This window comes from Rhododendron vialii, chromosome 12a (genome assembly GCF_030253575.1).
Source record: "Rhododendron vialii isolate Sample 1 chromosome 12a, ASM3025357v1".
In the NCBI taxonomy this organism is placed as follows: domain Eukaryota; kingdom Viridiplantae; phylum Streptophyta; class Magnoliopsida; order Ericales; family Ericaceae; genus Rhododendron; species Rhododendron vialii.
Genome location: NC_080568.1, coordinates 33,105,456 through 33,127,194, shown reverse-complemented (window position 1 = coordinate 33,127,194; position 21,739 = coordinate 33,105,456). Strand labels below are relative to the sequence as shown.

The following is a 21,739-nucleotide window of genomic DNA, read 5'->3' as shown; positions in this document are numbered from 1 at the left end:
TGTGTTGTGATCGAGAAAAGGTTTTGAGCTTTTGGATTTGAGCAATGTTACTAACACAACTCTAGAGACAACTGCGTCCGAAGCCGATACACACTTGGACTCAATTGTTCCCTGAATTGTGTTTTAAAGATGTGTTTTTAGACCTTTTGTTTGGATTTTCCACTCGACTCCTTCAATGGATTGGAGAGCTAGAGTTCCAGTACTAATTGCAACATAGTATGAATTTCTGTTTCTGGTTTGTATCTATGATGGTGACAAATGAAAATGGATGGCTGTTTGATTCATTTTTCCCCCCTTTCTTGAGTTCATCACATTTGGTGCTGTGGGTTGCTGGTCTGGTGTTTCAATTTGATTTTGTATGACCTTGAACCATCAACCGAGTAGTATTGTTTTTTATTTTCCAGTCTGGTTTGCCAAGGTTTCTGTATCTACAATGATGACCATGCATATGAAAATGGCTGCTTGATTCCGTTTCCCCTTTTTTTGAGTCTTGTTGTCAATACAATTTTTCTTTGAGAATTGGCTAACATTGCTAGGTCTGAGTAGATACTTGAACAAATGATGTTGGTGGGATGTAAACTAGTCGAGCTGAGTAGTGGGTTTTGCAAGTTTGGCTCGAAAATTCAACCAGTTTTCAAAATTATGGTCAACCTTGGTTTGAAAACTTAAGCTTTAAAATATGTATATGAACGACCCATCGTTTTGTTGCCCGGGAAACTTACACATACAGTGCACATGTCATTCGAGTTGTTCATTTTTTATCCTTTAATGCGTTGCATCCATGGAAAAAAAACATCCTGATCAATTGGTAAGCACTCGAAACTTGAGTAGCTTGGTTCATATGACAGCTATAGACATTGGATCATAGTTTTAGGCTGCAGCACTGAATTTCACCCTCTTATTCCCCAAATGTAGGTTTCTGGTTTTCTTGTTTTGGATGTTGAAGGTATCCCCAGAATATCTGCAGAGGGTGAATATGAGATCCTTACGATAAACTCTACTCTATAATTTGATACAATTTCGTAATGAGTTTAGTGCTAGCTGCTATGTATGTAAGACTCCACATAGACTTATGGAGAATAAGTTTTCCCTTCATAAAACCTGTTGTTGTGTGTATCTCCAGAACAGCAGAGAATCATTTGGTGTAGAATTTACCCTATCGCATTCTTTTACTGAGGTTTTTTTGCGATGTTAGAAAGAGTAGTGATCATGTTCTCTACTTCTCTTTTGACTATGTAGAGTCTCATTATGTTGTTTTTGTTTTTGTTTTCCTTTGGGAGAAATAGTGTTCGTGTTGTGTTGTTCTGTTCAATTTAGCCATTTCTAGATGATAATAAGTTCACGGGCCTGAGTTCAAAGCAAATTACATTGAACTGCTTGGTTTTCTGAGGACTACATACATGTCTAATGGTTTGGTCTTCCACTATACTTTCTATCATTTCGGTTGCCACCAAAGTGTATTCCTTTGTGTTCCCCTATACTTTCTATCATTTTATGTCTACCGACGAGAAATTTTGTTGGTGAACCGCTATCAAACTTTCGACTGAGCAGTTATGATCTTGATTTGAAAAGTTAAATATCTCAGCCTAAAAGTGTGCCGCTTCATGGAATTTTTATTTTTCAATTCAATACTTGTTATTTCAATCCCTGATCTCTACTTTTGCTTGTTTACATATTCAAATTGGGCTCTCTTGTTCTTCTCTCCCTTAGTGTTTGCCTGGTGTCTTTTCCTGCTCCTGGAATTTTTCCTGAAAGACATATATTTGATATTCTGTCTGAAAGTCCTGAGCAAGACAAAAGAACCATTATTGTAGTTGATCCACCTGGAAGGTTTGGGTGGTACATCGACCTCCTTGGATCTGGTGCTGTCGAGAAAGTTTGCAGGGGATTTGATCAATGGGAAGGAACAGACGTGCATTGAATCAGGTTCAGTTAGGGAGGTTTAGTAATGATCCCTCAGCCATCAAGAGGCTTCGGCAGAGATTGCTTTGCTGAAGTCATTGAAGAATGAGTTCATTATTGTTCTCTACAGTTTTTGGAGGGACGATGAGCATTACCCCCTTAATTTCATTACTGACGCATGCATTTCCGGGAATCTTAGGGTTTAAGGGAAGAAGCATTGCCATGTGTCAATGAAGGCATTGAGGAAGTGGTCGTGACAGACACTCAAGGGTTTGGATTATCTCCATACCCATGATCCTCGCATCATTCACAGAGACCTCAACTGCAGTAATATTTTCATCAATGGAAACGTCGGAAAGGATTGTTTCTCTCTATCAACTTAATGAAACCTAGTTTGGTTGCTAAGTATGTGGATGAATTTAAAATTCCGAAGTAGTAATCTCTTGCTGGTTTTCTAGTTGTAATTGACCAATAAAATGAAATGCTATTTTATCAAGAAAATGCTGACCACAACCTACTGGACACGTGGGTTTAGGTGTTTGTTGGAGTATGGGAAATTATAGGAAAATATATGAGAGTGAATTGAAATGCTTAAAATGTGTATTGAAGTTCTACGTTTTTAGTGCGTTGTTGTTACTTGTTAGCATGACCATTTTTTCTAATAGCAAATGTATGTTACTGGAACTAATTAGTGGCTACAACAAACAAAAGGGAAGTGAAGTCATTGGGGTACCTTAGTTGAGCGTAAATCTGTTCGTCGAATTGCTTTTCTGATGTCAAGAGCTAAACTGGATTTGATTTGATGTGTAGGTCAAGATTGGTGATCTAGGATTGACAGCTATAGTAGATGAACCCATCATGCACATTCATTGTTGGGGACACCAGAGTACATGGCACCAGAACTGTATGAGGAAGATTACAGTGAGTTAGTAGACATATACTCGTTTGGAAAGTGCATGTTCGAAATGGCGACCCTAGAGATACCATATAGCGAGTGTGATAGTCTAGCCAAGATATAGAAGAAGGTGACAGCGGGAGTGAAGCCTCAAGCCTTGAACATAGATAGTGATCCGGAATTGAAGGCCTTCATTGAGAAATGCATAGGCCAGCCAAGGGAAAGACCCTCAGCGGCTGATCTTATAAAGGACCCATTCCTGTCTGAGGTAGATTATGATGAGGAGGAGCTTCCAATTTCCAAAATCTGAGGTGAAGTTTCGGGATGCGGCCATTACTTTTTTCAGCAACTACGCATACTCTAGTCTCTCTCTTTTTTTTTTGTTTGGTTCCTGTAGGCCATGCTTGCTTTGAAGGTGTTAGTGATAATGATGAAAACTACATTTCTGTTTCTTTTATTTCGATATAGTTGTTTCTGATCCAATATATCCATCCAATTGATATTGGGAAGAAGGCGAATTTGGATTCAGTATTTGTCCTAACACAGATATATGCACATTAATGATATATACATTTTTTTTAAAGATCTGTGAGAACATTTTCGATGAGTACAGTTGCAACTGTAGACGGAAATAAATGAATCACAGTATCACACAATGTCCCTGCATATATCCAATCTGCATGTGTCTGTTAAAATCACCCATCCTATTCTAGCTTGTTGATGTCATTTTCTTAAGAAAAAAGCAAAGCCTAAGATTAAATGTTTCCATCTTTCCGTCAAGACACTAATGTTCGCAGAATTATACTTTTGATCTAGATAGGAGTCCATGTAAGGAGTTACAATGTTTCATGCCTTCCTAGGAAATCTGCAAGTCTGATCGAATTCTTGATGACTTAGGCAGGAATGCATGTTTATCCGTTGTCATTGGTATTCTGGATGGTCTCAAACTGGTTGTAGTGCTGCCTTATTTACCTTCTTTCGTGCATGAAATTCTAAGGCAAAACTACTGATCAAGTGCCAAATAATGATCAGATTGCAAAGAGCCAAGTTTCTTCTATAAATATATGCAAATGCTAAACCGTAAACAAACATCAGAAAATCCAAATTCTACAAGTATTCCAGACAGCTGATTGAAATACATGGAAGCCAAAAGGAATATTAGGATGTGAAGTAGAGATATCACTAAACAACTGCAACTTCCTCCACGTGAGAGCCACTTTGAATTTTGCTACAAGGTTTCAGGACATTCTACACTGCTTCCACAACAGCTTGTCCATTGACATAGTGCTGGCAGCAAACAGTCATATAGACATCAGAACTACCGATCAATTATGTCTGTCTCTCCGATCTTCCATAGGTTGAAAAACGCCCACTTGCCACAAAGCTCATATCGGGCTGTCAGCTTGGTTAACTTATGGAATCAGCAAGGGGATTTATATCAAGCAATGAACCAAATCTCTCTGTAACAAACATTTGATGACACATAAAAATAAGTATCATAGAGATATGGCCACCATTTTTAGAAGGGAAGCTGGAACTATAGACGTAAAATACTCCAAGCAAAAAGCAGTACATCATCAAAATAGAACCTTATTTTTTAATGAAACAAGCAGACCCAAATTTTTATCAGGACAGGAAGAGAAAGGAAAAAGGATTTGTACGCCGAACCTTAGGTAGTTGTCGTCCAGCCCAGCAATTACTATAGTTTTTCCATCAAGATCAGCTGCTTTGCAGCAGAAATCAGAAAGGTCGTCAAAGAACTGAGCTTAGTCAATGCCAATCATATCCAACTGCCATCAATTACCAATATTTAAAGACAATTTTGAAATCAAAAACATTACAAACACTTTTAGTACTTTTAAAACTCTTTTATCAATATATAATAGGTCTTTATCGATTTAGAAGGAGGGAGATATGAGTGTTTTGCTGAAATGATTTGTTTTTCGACCAACTAAGGGTAAAATGGTCATATTTTTTAATGTACAAATAAATTAGAATCGAACTACTTAGGTTAGAAAGTAGATTCAACAAGCTTTCTAATGGTCCAAACCACGAACAAATCGGAGTTCAGGAGTGTTCGAGACAAGTCCACAAAGTTTGACATATTGTATAGTTTTTATATATGCGCCTCAGGCGCACCTATATGCGCCCAGGCGCACATCATTGCGCCCCAGGCGCATTCTCTAAAGTTCACAAAACGGCCAAACTTTACGGTCTTGCCAAACTTTACGGTCTTGCCATAGACGCTCCCAAACTCCAATTTTGACGTGGTTTGAACCATTAGAAAGCTTGTTGAACCTACTTTCTAACCCAAGTAGTTTGGAACATAATATTTTGTACATCAAATGATATGACCATTTTACCCTTAGTTGGTCGAAAAACAAATAATTTCGGCAAAACACTCAAATCTCCCTCCTTTTAAATCGGATAAATACTTATGATATATCGATAAAGAGGGTTTTCAAAGCAATAAAAGATGGTGGAAATCAAAAATTAAAATAATAAACTTTATTTGATGAAATGGGGGTAGAAGACAGGCCACTACTAATATCATCGGACTTTTCACACTTCATCAAAGCATACGGAAACTGTTTCATCATCGAGATTCGCCCAAAGTGCCTAGGACATGACTTGTATTTTTTAGGAAGTTAAATTTGGGTGTCTATACCACAAACACTATCACTTGATCACTACGACTTCCACAGTAACGTCACCACAACCATTTCAAAAAGAAGTACTTATTTTAGTTAGTGGAACACACCCTAAATAAGACAGGACAATCCAACTTTGCTCAAGGGCTAATTAGGGCTTAACATCATTAAATTTTGAAATCGAGTTGACTTCTCTGCAGTCCAACGGCTAGTGCACATACATATCTTATCGTGAAGAGATTATGAATCAAAACTGTTGAAATCGATGGCCCAAATCTCATGCAGTCTGGTGCAAGGAGTACTGGACTGCAGAGAAGTCCAGTCCTTCATCTAGAGAGGGTATAGGTTTGATCATTTGGTGTTGGCGCTGGCGCATTGTTTTTCAGGTGTCTACGTAATTTTTCTTGAACCACCCAGAGTTCTTTGATCATCTGCGGATTGCAGAATGTGGTATGTGAATGAAAATGAAAGCTATGCACCCAAAAGGATCCTTGAGAAACAAAACCAATGAGTTTTTTTCTTCTTCTCAATATTGTATACATTAGTGGGGGTTTGTTAGTCACAAGAGATTCAGAGGTTGTTTATAGCCTTGAATCCCAAACCCGCCCCTTGTGGGACTCGAACTCCGGTCTCCACTGAGGGGGGAAATGGGACAACCAACTCACCAAGTACACGATCTAGTTTTAATATGAACCAAAAGATTGCGATAAAAAATTATTCCACATTATACTATTCTTTTTTACAAACTCGATTTAATTAAAATAAAAACATAGGATATTTAAGAGGTATTGTACTTTGTTTTAAGTATGTGCCGTTATTATACCACTTAATTTGTTTATGGGGTCCCTTTGTAGACCTATTATGCCCTGCTAATTTTTTAAACAACAAAGTGCAACAAGTTTTTATGTCAGAGTAGGGCCAATGGTGTACTAAAATATTTTTGACAGTGTAATTAACGATATTAATGTTGCACAATACTTAAGGGCGCCGCTATTCGCAGCCCTCTATTTACTCCCGTAGCCCACTACATTTCGGTAAATGATTGTTGAAAATCATAAATAACATTTCGGTAAATTGCTGTTGAAAACAAGATTTTTCGGTAACTACATGTCGAAAATATGTTCAACTTTCGGTAAACAACTGCCGAACATGCATTTTCGGTAAACATCTGTTGAAAAAAATATTATATTTCTGTAATTGGACGCTGAAAATATATCTCAATTTCGGTAACTAACTGTCGAGTATAATTGAAAATTTTTAATGAGCTATGAGAGTAAATAGAGGGCTGCGAATAGCAGCGCCCATACTTAAAAATATAGGGCGCCGCTATTCGCAGCCCTTTATTTTCTCCCATAGCCCACTAAATTTCGGTAAATGGTTGTTGAAAATCATAAATAACATTTTGGTAAATTGCTGTTGAAAACAAGATTATATTTCGGTAACTACATGTCGAAAATATGTTCAACTTTCGGTAAACAACTGCCGAACATGCATTTTCGGTAAACATCTGTTGAAAAAAATATTATATTTCGGTAATTGGATGCTGAAAATATATCTCAATTTCGGTAACTAACTGTCGAGTATAATTGAAAATTTTTAACGGGCTATGGGAGTAAATAGAGGGCTCCGAATAGCAGCGCCCAAAATATATATTTCCCTACAGAATATCAATTTAATGTAACTTTCATTGATTTGAATTTTATTTTAAAGAAAAAGTACAGGGGCTCCGTTTCGTAATCTCGCCTGAGGCCTCGAAAATTTGCATACCCCCATTCCGTATGCATGCCGCTCTTCTCATCGAAATCTAACTAGCCAAAACATGTTAAGGCAGCAAAGAATATGCTTTGAGGATAATTTTGCACTCTACTTTGGTCTCTCTCTTTTTTGACAAGATCAAAGTTGCTTTCATATAAAAAAATTAGGGAAAATTTCAAAAAAACCTTTGAACTTTCTGACAATTTGCAAAAAAACACCTGGACTTTCACTATTGACAAAAAAACACCTAAACTTAGCATTCCGTTAGCAATTAGGCCCCTGCCGTCCAATTCCATCTAGTCCTAACGGATGGAGCTAACGGAAGGCATTAACTTTTTATTTATTTTTTTACTTTTTACATTCAAAAATTACTTTTAACTCTTTCTTTTTTTATTGGTAAATAAATATACAATAAAGTTCTTTTTTCTTACTATTTATCAAAAATTACTTTAACTCTATTTTTTACTATTTAATTACAAAAATAAATTTAACCACCATCTTTTTTGTTACTTTCAAATTTTACATTTCCCCTTCTCTCTCTCTCCCTCTTTTTTTTTTAGAACTTTAACCCCACTCCACCAATCAACTGCCAAAGCTCTAGCTCTAATTTCAGAAATTCAAAATTACTTTTAATCTCGTTTTTTTTTAGCATTCTTGTTTTTACTCTTTATTTTTTGTAGTAAATAAATATGATATAAAGTTTTTTTCTTACTATTTATCAAAAATTACTTTAACTCTAATCTTTACTATTTATAATAATAACTTTAAGACCCATTTTTACTTTCAAATACTCTCTCTCTCTCTCTCTCTCTCTCTCTCTCTCTCTCTCTCTCCACTGATAAAAATCCTCCCCCCTCTTCTCTCCACCGATCAGTTTGGATAAACCCAAAATTCCTCTATCAGTTGGTTGTGGGGTTAAATTTGAAAGTAACAATAAAAAAACGGGGCGGGGTGCAGGGAAGCAGGGGGGTGTTAAAATAGTTTTCGTAAATAGTTAAAAAATGGGGGCGAATAATTTTTGGAAAAGAGTAAGGAAAAAAGAACTTTATTGCATATTTATTTATGACTAAAAAAAGAATGAGTTAAAAGTAATTTTTAGAAGTAAAAGTAGTAAAAAGAAAAGGTTACAAAGAGGAGGTTAAAAGAACTTTCGAATTTTTGAAATTGTGGCTAAGGCTTTGGCGGTTGGTTGTGGGGTTAATTGGTGGTGTGGAGTCGATTCTAATAAGAAAAAAGGGGGGGGGGGGGTGTGGCGGGTTGGTGAAGATAAAATTTGAAAATAAAAAATAGGGTTAAAGTAATTTTTGATAAATAATAAAAAAAAGAACTTTATTGCATATTTATTTACCCAATAAAAAAAGAAAGAGTTAAAAGTAATTTTTGAATGTAAAAAGTAAAAATAAATAAAAAGTTAATGCCTTCCGTTAGCTCCATCCGTTAGGACTAGACGGAATTGGACGGCAGGGGCCTAATTGCTAACGGAATGCTAAGTTTAGGTGTTTTTTTGTCAATAGTAAAAGTCCAGGTGTATTTTTGCAAGTTGTCAGAAAGTTCAAGGGCTTTTTTGAAATTTTTCCAAAAAATTAATCCAATACATCTTTAGTCAAAACTTCTACTTCATGTGGAATACAACCTGAATGAGAAACAAAATTCTTACTATGACACTTAGAAGCTAACCAATGGTCTTTTTTTTTTTTGGTTGTCTTTTAATACATTCAATTAGAATTCAAACTACTTGGGTTAGAAAGTAGATTCAACAAGCTTTCTAACGGTCCAAACCATGCACAAATCGGAGTTCGGTAGTGTTCGAGACGAGCCCGCGAAGTTTGACATATTGTGTAGTTTTTGTATATGCACCCAAGCACACATCATTGCGCCCCAGGCGCATTCTGTAAAGTTCACAAAACAACCGAACTTTGCGGTCTTGCCATAGACACTCCCAAACTCCAATTTTGATGTGGTTTGAACCATTAGAAAGCTTGTTGAACCTACTTTCTAACCCTAGTAGTTTGGAACCTAATATTTTTGTGCATCAAATAACATGACCATTTTACCCTTAGTTTGTCGGAAAAACAAATAATTTCGGCAAAACACTCACATCTGCCTCATTTTAAATCGGATAAATACTTATGATACATCGATAAACAGGGTTTGCAAAGCAATAAAAGATGGTGCTATTCAAAAATAAAAATAATAAACTTTATGTTATGAAAATAGGGTAGAAAGCAGGCCCCTACTTATATCATCGGAACTTTTCACATTTCTTCAAAGCATACAGAATCTATTTCATCATCAGGATTCGCCCAATGCGCCTAAGACATGACTTGCACTTGATCACTACGACTTCCGCAGTAATGTCACCACCACCATTTGAAAAATAAGTACTTATTTTAGTTAGTCGAACATACCCTAAATAAGGCGGGACAATCCAACATTGATCAAGGGCTAATTAAGGCTTTGGAGGTTTGAACATCGTTAAATTTTGAAATGGAGTTCGCTTCTCTGCTGTCCAACAGCTAGTGCACATACATATCTTACCGCAAGGAGATATGAATCAAAACTATTGATTGTTGAAATCGATGGCCAAAATCTCATGCAGTCCAGTGCAAGGGGTGGACTGTAGAGAAGTCCGGTCCTTCATCTAGAGAGGGTACAGGTTTGATCATTTGGTATTGGGCTGGCGCGTTGTTTTTTCAGGTGTCTACATAATTTTTCTTGAACCACAAGAGTCATTTGATCATCTGCAGATTGCAGAACGTGGTTTGTGAATGAAAATGAAAGCTATGCATTATTATACAGTCTGGTAGGTAGATAGATTGCTGTTCCTTTGTTTTTAACAGGCCCTGCACCAAGGGTAAGGCCCAAAGGCTCCTCGAGAAACAGTTTAAAACCACAAAACCAACGAGTTGACTTGCTAAATTACACCATCAAGTCTTTAATATGAACCAAAATTCTGGAAGAAAAAAAAAAGGGGCCTAAAAGACGTCAGTTATCAATCCAAATAAAGGTATCCACCCGTTTACAGATGACATATCTTACCAAGGGCTGTCCCAAAGGTCTAATCTGCAAACACTTGCCTTATCGACCATGAACAATGATTAAGGATTTCAATATTTCATAAACTTTGCCTTTGAATTATGTATGTATGAGTTTGACTCACTTAACGCTACAAGAATCTGACCTTTTTGCTAATTGCCCAAAGATGCCTAAGCATTGTGGCCTTGTTCCATACTGTCAAAGGGTCTGAACCCTAAACAACCCTCCTCAGTTACACAAATGGTAGACCAGCTAACTTTTTCCCCAGTTTGTTGTAGATTAAATCCCTGACCATTAAAAGGGCCTGAGCAAGCCCTCAATCTCCTTCATTACTCTGCGAAGGACAATGAACAATGTGCTCCAATAGACCTGTAAAATTAGGGATGCCCCATTTTGTTTGTACTTGTTTACTTGGTTTCACTGGAACCTTTATTTCCCTTAAGAAAACTAAACACATACTAATTTTGGTTGACAGCCTCAATCCAAATGATTTGGAATCATAATAGTCAGATTCAAGCACTTCTGTGGTTAATTTCTCAACATAACTTGATTAACTAAATTGAAGTGCCAAATTAATCTAAATTGTAATTTCATGTTTATAGGGTATGGTCCACATATGGATAACGGCTATGATCCCCCAACCAAGGCCACGTAACTGCAACCAACTAAACGGGGAGAGCTGCAAACCCCCAACAGGATCCCAATATCCCTTCTCTTCTCCTTTGTCCTAGTGTCCATTGGAGCCAGTGGGATTCGACCATGTTCTGTAACTTTCGGAGCAAACCAAGTGGAGCAAAGAAACACTCCAAACAATGAACGGGTCCTAGAAAAATTCTTCAGTTGGTATTATGCTGCAACTTCTATTTCAGTCATGGCTGCTTTCACGTTTATCGTTTACGTTCAACATCATGCTGGATGGAAAGCAGGGTTTGGAGTCCTTGCAATCCTCATGTTGTCTGCTTTTTCCTTCTTCATTGGCTCTCCATTTTATACAAAGCAGAAAGCAACCATGAGCTTGTTTACTAACTTTGCACGGTTGATTGTGGTTTGTGTCAAGAATAGAAAAGTAGCATTGCCATCCTTGGAATCAAATTTGAGGTATCATCACATGAGCGGCTCAACTCTCTCCGAGCCAACCAACAAACTTAGGTACTACTGGCTGTTTGTTTCCCGCTAGTTTGCAGCTTATTTAGCTTAAATTTTGAATGTCGCACTAATTTGCAGCTTATTCAGCTTAAAGGTTGAATGCACGTGCTTATTAAGCAGCTGTACTTCAAAGTGTTTGATTCCTCTTTTTTGGTTTTTAGCTTATTTGATTTTCAACTTAAATTATAGAGCAATGTATCGGTGTGTTGTACTTTTCAAGTCAGTTTCAACAAGCATACTTTTCAGAAATATATTTGTAACTGATATGGGAATGTCAAGATAAGATGTGCGGTAACATTTTGCAAGATATAATTAGAAACAGAGACTTTCGCAGAATGGTAAGGGTACCACTGATAGAAAATATGATGAGATAAAAATAGATTACGGCGGTTGTGACATGTCTATCATTGATCCGCCAATGTGATAGATAGAAGTGATACAATTATGGTATAGGCTAACAAGTGATACGATTATGGTATATGCTAGCACCAAGGAGAGGGTGCACCAAAATAGACTTTAGAAGCAGTGGTTCAAAAGGATCTAGGATCTTTCAATATTATGGAACACGATGCCATAGACAGAGCTCAATGGAGAAAGGGATTCAAGTGGTCAATCCCAATTGATGCGACTTAAGGCTCTGTTTGGTTTGGTTTATCCATGACACTCATTGGTGACATAAATGGGCGTACCCAATGCATGAAGCTACCTCATATGCGGGGTGGGGAAGGGTTGATTTATGTAGTCTTATCCCTACAACCAGAGAGGCTATTTTCGAGAATCGAATCCGTGACCTACTCAATGGCGTAATAATAATGACACTCATAACTCATTAAATTTCGAGAAGAAATGTTTTCTAGATTATAATGCTATCCAAAGATGAGTTCTTTTACAACAAATTTCCGAAAGAATTTTCATGTTCCAAAACATATAGACAGAACTAAATAGATTATCAAATCTGCAACCAAAAAGGACCTTTGGAAGAGGATTTTTAGATTGTTGTAAAGCTGGCTTTTCCCAAGCTGAAACCAAATTTTTCTTTAGTGGAAACGTTTTACAGCTTCTCCATGACTGGATTGTTGTTTCATCCCTTTTCAGGTTCTTAAACAAAGCTTGCATCATTTGGAATCCTGAGGATATTACTCCAGAAGGAGAAGCTTTAAATGCATGGAGCCTTTGCACTGTAGACCAAGTTGAAGAGCTAAACATAAGTCAGGGCACCTTCCAATTACTCCAAGCTCGATCCATGAGCAGACACATCACTCCAGGGTTCCTCATACCCGCAGGCTCCTTCCCTATGTTCATAATAATCGGTACAGTAATTTGGATCTTTCTTTATGATTGCATTATCATTCCCTCTGCTTCAAACATTAGATGAAAACCCTTTTCGGTTGGTGTAAAAATAAGAATGGGTCTTGGGTTATTTTGCTCTTTCCTGGCCATGCTACTTGCAGCAATTGTGGAGCATTATAGAAAGAGAAAAGCCATAGAAAGTGGCTATCACGATAACCCTAGTGGAGTTGTTCATATGTCGGCTATGTCGCTTGTACCACAACATCTACTGAGTGGAGTCACAGAAGCCCAGAATGTGATTGCGTCGAATGAGTTTTTCTACTCGGAGTTGCCAAAGAGCATGTCGAGCATAGCGTCGAATGAGGGTAAAGATTTGAAGGAAGAAGAGTTGCCTACAGTAGGAAATGTAGGTAAGAATGGAGAAGAAAAGTCCAAGGAAGATGGGGTATAGAGATCAGAAATTCACCACTTCAAGTATACTACAGTAATGTGTCCTAGAAATTTTCTTTTCCTTCTTTAAGAGTTCCGATAGCGAAAGAAACTAATAACTGACGGCAAGAATATATTTCATGAGGATATATCTTTACAGTCCTTATCTACGCACTTACGGAATCAAAAGGGCTAGCTGAGTGGAAAAGAATGCGGATTGATCTAATACCTGAAATAGCAAGAAGAAGAATCAAAAGGGTTGGCAGAGTGAAAAAGAAAGCGGATTGAGTGAAAAAGAAGGCGGATAGATCTAATAAACAAGTGCTTGGAAACGTTCACTCTCGTGCATAGAACAAGTACGCAAAAAGTTAGCTCAATCGAATATTATTACGCGCTTGATCAGAATTCAAACTGAATATTCAGGTACCAAATGATGCAGTTTGTGCATTCCTGAGAAAATTGCAGAATCTTGAATAACTACGGCTGCATCAACATTGCTAACGACAATTTGCACACCATTTCACAAAATACGAAGATATTAAGTTTAATGCTATGCTAAAATTGGTGCAGAAAAACCTATCAAAGTAGATTAGAATTCAGATTTTCTTGCTCCAACACATGCATTCCGTAGACCTTGCCAAAATAATTATTGACCCGGCTTTCCTCTGGTTCACCAGCAATGTTCCTTTCAAGATCTTTTCAATTCATGTCTAAGTATGTGTCCTTTATTTTTAATACCAATTAAGCACCACTTTATGCTAAAATCCCTATATATGGATATAAGTATTATCAATCCAAATTGAAAGCAAACATAGTTACCGGGAAAGGAGAGAGATGTACCTGTTATGCGAGGGAGAAGAGAGATAGCAGAGGGAGAGAGAGAGAGAGAGAGAGAGAAGTGGGCGTTGAGGGACGGCGGCCGGCGACCAAAATGTACGGCGACGGGATGACGAGGGGAGACGGCGTCGTGGTCTTGCCGTCGTTGGAGATGCGAGGGACTTGTATACGCAGTCGTTTTGGAGACACGAAGTTTTGTTAGACCTCGCATGTTAAAACTGCGAGGTATCTTGCCAGGAAAACATGCAAAGTAATCACGCTTACTAAAATTCGCGGCCAAAGATAATTAAACGCGTCCAGAATCAATTGTAGCGGCCAAGCGTAATTTGTAGCGGCCAACAGTCATGTAAAAGTTTATAACCACGATGTCCAATACGCTAATCACGCTTTTAGTAAGTAAGAGCAAAACCCGCTCGGTAACCACGCCTACGTACTGGTTTTGGGAAACAGTAACACAACCGTATTTCACACAAGCGCAGGGTTCTCTCTCTCTCTCTCACAAGCGCGCACACGCACAATCTTGCTTCTCCCGTAAAACTGGCATATCTAGGGTTCAGACTGTTGAATTTGTTCGAATTGTCTTCGTCATTGTCTTGCCACTTTTGAATTCGTTCAAATCTTTTTGTTCTAAGAGTAATTGCTGAAAACTATTGTGCAATTGGAAAATTGTTTCTTCTGCTTCTTTACAGTTAATTATTGGATTTTGATATTCGCACTCTACTTTTTATTGATGGTGCTCCATTTTGTTCATGAAGTTACTCGTAACTTTATGTTAAAAGTGGAGCGCTATCAATAGTAAAAAGTGGAGCGCGAAAATCAGTTTCCTTAATTATAGTGAAAGCATAAATGAACATACACATTCTTGCTTCTCTAACTGGCAGAAACATGAGAGTTCACTTTGATGAAACATGATTCCTTGATGTGCTTTCACTATTATTGGCTTTTGTTGCAATTCAAATGGTAAATTCTTAGAAATCTGCAAGCAAACAGGAACCGGTATGTGTATGTATACGTCTAGGAGTATAATGCATTTAAATGTGTTGGTAGTGTATTGATTCCGAATCCTTGCAGGGGATGAAGGTGGTGTTAGAGCGAAAAGATGCGGACGATTGGATTTATAGAGGGGAAGGAGACAAATTATCTGACTGACCGATATGAAAGAAATTTTCCTTTATAATTATGAGTTTAGTTTCATTGAATCGAAACCAATAGTAAACATCGTTAATGAGCAAATTAGAATAGCAATCAGTATCTCATCGGAAAGAATTAGTAAGAATTTCGGCTTATATTAATGAGCAAATTACATTGAACTGCTTGGTTTTCTGAGGACTACATGTCTAATGGTTTGGTCTTCCACAATATTTTCTATCATTTCAGTTGCCACCAAAGTGTATTCCTTTGTGTTCCACTACATTTTCCCATCATTTTATGTCTAATGACGATAAATTTTGTTGGTGAAAATGTGCTTTAGACTGACCAGTTATGGTCTTGATTTGAAAAGTTAAATATCTCAGCCTAAAAGTGTGCCGCCTCATGGAATTTGTATTTTTCAATTCATTACTTGTTATTTCAATCCCTGATCTCTAATTTTGCTTGTTTACAGATTCAACTTGGGCTCTCTTGTTCTGCAGTTGTGAACTGATTCGAGGTTTTGTCATCAGGAATTTGATTTCTCTCCTTTAGTGTTTGCCTTGTGTCTTTTCCCGCTCCTGGAATTTTTCCTGAAAGACATATTTGATATTCTGTCTGAAGGTCCTGATCCATTTGAGCAGGACAAAAGAACCATTGTTGTAGTTGGTCCATCTGGAAGGTTTGGGCGGTATAGCGACCTCCTTAGAGCTGGTGCTGTCAAGAAAGTTTGCGGGGGATTTGATCAATGGGAAGGAACAGACGTGGCGTGGAATCAAGTTCAGTTAGGGAGGTTTAGTAATGATCCCTCAGTCATCAAGAGGCATCGGCAGAGTTTGCTTTGCTGAAGTCATTGAAGAATGAGTACATTATTGTTCTCTATAGTTTTTGGAGGGACGATGAGCATTACACCCTTATTTTCATTACTGAAGCATGCATTTCCGGGAATCTTAGGGATTACAGGAAGAAGCATTGCCATGTGTCAATGAAGGCAATGAGGAAGTGGTTGCGACAGACACTCAAGGGTTTGTATTATCTCCATGCCCATGATCCTTGCATCATTCAAAGAGACCACAACCGCAGTAATATTTTCATCAACGGAAAGGTTTGTTTCTCTCTTTCAACTTAATGAAACCTAGTTTGGTTGCTAAGTATGCGGATGAATTTAAAATTCTGAAGTAGTAATCTCCTTGTGGTTTTCTAGTTGTAATTGACCAATAAAATGAAATGCTATTTTATCAAGAAAATGCTGACAACAGCCTACTGGACACATGGGTTAAGGTGTTTGTTGGAGTATGAGAAATTATAGGAAAATATATGAAAGTGAATTGAAATGCTTAAAATGTTATTGAAGTTCTACATTTTTAGTGGGTGGTTGTTACCAGTTAGCATGACCATTTTTCCCAACAGCAAACGTTTGTTACTGGAACTAATTAGTGGCTACAACAAACAAAAGGGAAGTGAAGTCATCGGGGTACCCTTTTTTTGGTAAGTATCATCATCGGGGTACCTTAGTTGAGCGTAGTTCTGTTCGTCGAATCACTTTTCTGATGTCAGGAGCTAAACTGGATCTGATTTGATGTGTAGGTCAAGATTGGTGATCTAGGTTTGACAGATTTGGTAGATGAAACCCATCATGCACATTTATTGTTGGGGACACCAGAGTACATGGCACCGGAACTGTATGAGGAAGATTACAGTGAGTTAGTAGACATTTACTCATTTGGAATGTGCATGCTCAAAATGGTGACCCTGGAGATACCATATAGTTAGTGTGATAGTATAGCCAAGATATACAAGAAAGTGACAGCGGGAGTGAAGGCTCAAGCCTTGAACATAGTTAGTGATCTGGAATTGAAAGCCTTCATCGAGCAATGCATAGGCCAGCCAAGGGAAAGACCCTCAGCAGCTGATCTTGTAAAGGACCCATTCCTGTCCGAGGTAGATTATGATGAGGAGGAGCTTCCAATTTCCAAATTCTGAGGTGAAGTTTCGGGATGCAGCCCCTACTTTTTCCAGCAACTACACATAGTCTAGCCTTTTGTTTTTTTGGTTTCGTTCCCTGTAGGCCATGCTTGCTTTGAAGGTGTTAGTGATAATAATGAAAACTACATTCTGTTTCTTTTATTTCAATATAGTTGTTTCTGATCCAATACATCCATCCAATTGATATTCGGAAGAAGGTGAATTTGGATTCAGTATTTGTCCTAACACAGATATGCACAGGTGATGTTATACGTTTTTTTTTTTAAAGATCTGTGAGAACATTTTCGATGAGTACAGTTGTTATTGTAGAGGGAAGTAAATGAATCACAGTATCACACAATGTCCCTGCGTATATCCAATCTGTATGCGTCTGTTAAAATCACCGTCTATTCTAGCTTGTTGATGGCATTTTCTTAAGAAAAAAGCAAAGCCTCAAATTAAATGTTTCCATCTTTCCGTCAAGACACTAATGTAAGCAGAATTATACTTATGATCCAGATAGGAGTCCATGTAAGGGGTTACAATGTTTCATGCCTTCCTAGGAAATCTGCAAGTCCGATCGAATTCTTGATGACTTAGGCAAGAAAGCATGTTTTATCCATTGTCATTGCATTCTGGATGCATTGCTGCCTTTTTTACCTTCTTTCGTGCATGAAGTTCTAAGGCAAAACTACTGATCAAGTGCCAAATAATGATCAGATTGCAAGTAGCAAAGTTTCTTCTGTAAACATATGCAAATGCTAAACCGTAAACAAACATCAGAAAATCCAAATTGTACAAGTATTCCAGACATCTGATTGAAATACATAGAAGCCAAAAGAAATATGAGGATGTGAAGTACAGATATCAATAAACAACTATAACCTCAAGGTTTCAGGACATTCTGCACTGCTTCTACAACAGCTTGTCCAATGACATAGTGTTGGCGGCAGACAGTCATATAGACATAAGAACCACCAATCAATTCTGTCTCTGTCTCCCCAGTCTTCCGTGGGGTGAAAAACGCCCGCTTGCCACAAAGCTCACATTGGGCTGTCAGCTTGGTTAACTTATGGAATCAGCAAGGGGAATTATATCAAGCACTGAACCAAAGCTCTTTCTGTAACAAACATTTGATTACACATACAAATAAGTATCATAGAGATATGGCCACCATTTTTAGAAGGAAGCTGGAACTATAGATGTAAAATACTCCAAGCAAAAAGCAGTACATCATCAAAATAGGACCTTATTTTTTAATGAAACAAGCCGATCCAAATTTTTATCAGGACAGGAAGAGAAAGGAAAGGATTTGTACGCCCAATCTCAGGTAGTCGCCGTCCAGCCCAGCAATTACTATAGTTTTTCCATCAAGATCAGCTGCTTTGCAAAAATCAGAAAGGGACTCATCAAAGAACTGAGCTTAGTCAATGCCAATCACATCCAACTGCCATCAATTACCAATGTTTAAAAGACAATTTTGAAAGCAAAAACAGTGCAAACTCTTTTAGTACTTTTAATAAAACACCTTTTATCAATATATAATAGGTCTTTATCGATTTAAAAGGAGGGAGATATGAATGTTTTGCTGAAATAATTTGTTTTTTTTTTACCAACTAAGGGTAAAATGATAATATCCTTTGATGTACAAATAAATTATCATCCGAACTACTTGGGTTAGAAAGTAGATTCAACAAGCTTTCTAACGATCCAAACCATGCACAAATCGGAGTTCGGAAGTGTTCGAGAAGTGCCCGCGAAGTTTGACCTATTGTGTAGTTTTTAAATATGCGCCTCAGGCGCACCTATATGCGCCCAGGCGCACATCATAGTGCCCCAGGCGCATTCTCTAAAGTTCACAAAACGGCCAAACTTTGCGGTCTTGCCATAGACACTCCCAAACTCCAATTTTGACGTGGTTTGAACCATTAGAAAGCTTGTTGAATCTACTTTCTAACCCAAGTAGTTTGGAACCTAATATTTTTGTACATCAAATGATATGACCATTTTACCCTTAGTTGGTCGAAAAACAAATAATTTCGGCGAAACACTCAAATCTCCCTCATTTTAAATCGGATAAAGACCTATGATACATCAATAAAGAGGGTTTCAAAGCAATAAAAGATGGTGGAAATCAAAAATAAAAATAATAAACTTTATTTGATGAAATGGGGGTAGAAAGCAAGCCACTACTAATATCATCGGACTTTTCACACTTCATCAAAGCATACGGAAACTGTTTCATCATCGAGATTCACCCAAAGTGCCAAAAGACAATTTTGAAAGCAAAAACAGTGCAAACTCTTTTAGTACTTTTAATAAAACTCTTTTTATCAATATATAATAGGTCTTTGTCGATTTAAAAGGAGGGAGATATGAGTGTTTTGCTGAAATAATTTGATTTTTTGACCAACTAAGGGTAAAATAGTAATCATTTGATGTACAAATAAAATTTCATCCAAACTACTTGGGTTAGAAAGCAGATTCAATAAACTTTCTAACGATCCAAACCACGCACAAATCAGAGTTCGGCAGTGTTCGAGAAGTGCCCGTGAAGTTTGACCTATTGTGTAGTTTTTATATATGTGCCTCAGGTGCACCTATATGCGCCTAGGCGCACATCATTGCGCCCCAAGCGCATTCTCTAACGTTCACAAAATGGCCAAACTTTGTGGTCTTGCCATAGACACTCTCAAACTCCAATTTTGACGTGGTTTGAACCATTAGAAAGCTTGTTGAACCTACTTTCTAACCCAAGTAGTTTGGAGCCTAATATTTTTGTACATCAAATGATATGACCATTTTACCCTTAGTTGGTCGAAAAATAAATAATTTCGGCGAAACACTCAAATCTCCCTCATTTTAAATCGGATAAAGACCTATGATACATCAATAAAGAGGGTTTTCAAAGAAATAAAAGATGGTGGAAATCAAAAATAAAAATAATAAACTTTATTTGATGAAATGGGGGTAGAAAACAGGCCACTACTAATATCATCAGACTTTTCACACTTCATCAAAGCATACAGAAACTGTTTCATCATCGAGATTCGCCCAAAGTGCCTAAGACATGACTTTAATTTTTTAGGAAGTTAAAATTTGGGTGTCTATACCACAAATACTATCACTTGATCACTACGACTTCCGCACTAACATCATCACCACCATTTGAAAAATAAATACTTATTTTAGTTAGTTGAACACACCCTAAATAAGGCGGGACAATCCAACATTGCTCATGGGCTAATTAGGGCTTAACATCGTTAAATTTTGAAATGGAGTTGGCTTCTCTGCAGTCCAACGGCTAGTGCACATACGTATCTTACCGCAAAGAGATTATGAATCAAAACCATTGATAGTTGAAATCGATGGCCCAAATCTCATGCAGTCTGGTGCAAGGAGTACTGGACTGCAGAGAAGTCCGGCCTTCATCTAGAGAGGGTACAGGTTTGATCATTTGGTGTTGGCGCTGGCACGTTATTTTTCAGGTGTCTACGTAATTTTTCTTGAACCACCAAGAGTTCTTTGATCATCTGCAGATTGCAGAATGTGGTTTGCGAATGAAAATGAAAGCTATGCACCCAAAAGGATCCTTGAGAAACAAAACCAACGAGTTTTTTTCTTCTTCCCAATATTGTATACATTAGTGGGGGTATGTTAGTCAACAAGAGATTCAGAGGCTGTTTATAGCCTTGAACCCCAAACCCGTCCCTTGTGGGACTCAAACTCCGGTGTCCACTGAGGGGGGAAATGAGACAACCAATTCACCAAGTACACGATCTAGTTTTAATATGAACCAAAAGATTGAGATAAAAAATTATTCCACATTATACTATTCTTTTTTACAAACTCGATTTAATTAAAATAAAATAAAAAAAGGAGATTTAAGACGTATTGTAGTTTGTTTTAAGTATGTGCCGTTTTTATACCACTTAATTTGTTTATGGGGTCCCTTTTAGACCTATTATGCCCTGCTATATTTTAAACAACAAAGTGCAACAAGTTTTTATGTCAGAGTAGGACCAATGGTGTACTAAAATATTTTTGACAGTGTAATTAATGATATAAATGTTGCAGAATACTTAAAAATATATATTTCCCTGCAAAATATCAATTTGATGTAACTTTCACTGATTTGAATTTTATTTTTTTAAAGAAAAAGTACAGGGGTTCTGTTGGCTCCATTTCGTAATCTCACCTGAGGCCTCGAAAATTTGCATACCCTCATTCCGTATGCATATCGCTCTTCTCATAAAATATGTTAAGGCGAAGAATATGCTTTGAGGATAATTTTGCACTCTACTTTGGTCTCTCTTTTTTTTTTTGACAAGATCAAAGTCGCTTTCATAGAACTCCATTAACCCAATACATCTTTAGTCAAAATTTCTACTTCGTGCGGAATACAACATGAATGAGAAACAAAATTCTTACTATGACTGTATGACACTTAGAAGCTAACCAATGGTCTTTTTTTTGGTTGCCTTTTAATACATTCAATTGACGAAAAGTAAGAGAGAGAGAGAGAGAGAGAGAGAGAGAGAGAGAGAGGGGGGTGGGGGTATTAGGGTCAAGCTCGAATCAGTACGATCATGCAATTATTTTTAAAAAAAAAGTTAATTCAGACTAGCAGCTCTCTTTAGGTCAGGATTCCGCATTTTTCTTACGATCCGGACCTCGTGCAGAAGTCCACTTTACAATTTGTAAG

General features: G+C 37.4%; 1 protein-coding gene and 1 pseudogene across 1 annotated transcript; one reads left to right on the top strand and one right to left on the bottom strand.

Moving 5' to 3' along the window:
- The first annotated feature begins 12,042 nt into the window (after nucleotides 1–12,042).
- On the top strand, nucleotides 12,043–17,087 carry LOC131309691 (uncharacterized; annotated as a pseudogene).
- A 638-nt stretch (nucleotides 17,088–17,725) lies between these two features.
- On the bottom strand, nucleotides 17,726–20,387 carry LOC131309690 (thymidine kinase-like). The gene is made up of 4 exons (XM_058336288.1): nucleotides 20,361–20,387; nucleotides 18,353–18,451; nucleotides 17,936–18,103; nucleotides 17,726–17,848 (listed from the first exon to the last, which is right to left on the bottom strand). The coding sequence occupies exons 1-4, from the start codon at nucleotides 20,385–20,387 to the stop codon at nucleotides 17,726–17,728; spliced, it is 417 nt and encodes a 138-aa protein (XP_058192271.1).
- Between the last annotated feature and the right edge of the window lie 1,352 nt (nucleotides 20,388–21,739).

Coding starts and splice junctions, on each gene's coding strand:
- LOC131309690 (XM_058336288.1), bottom strand. CDS start 20,387: ATGGTTTTGATTCATAATCTCTTTGCG. Junction 18,452..20,360: donor TGATTCATAATCTCTTTGCG/GTAAGATACGTA, acceptor GACTAAGCTCAG/TTCTTTGATGAGTCCCTTTC. Junction 17,849..17,935: donor TTGTAGAAGCAGTGCAGAAT/GTCCTGAAACCT, acceptor TATTTCAATCAG/ATGTCTGGAATACTTGTACA.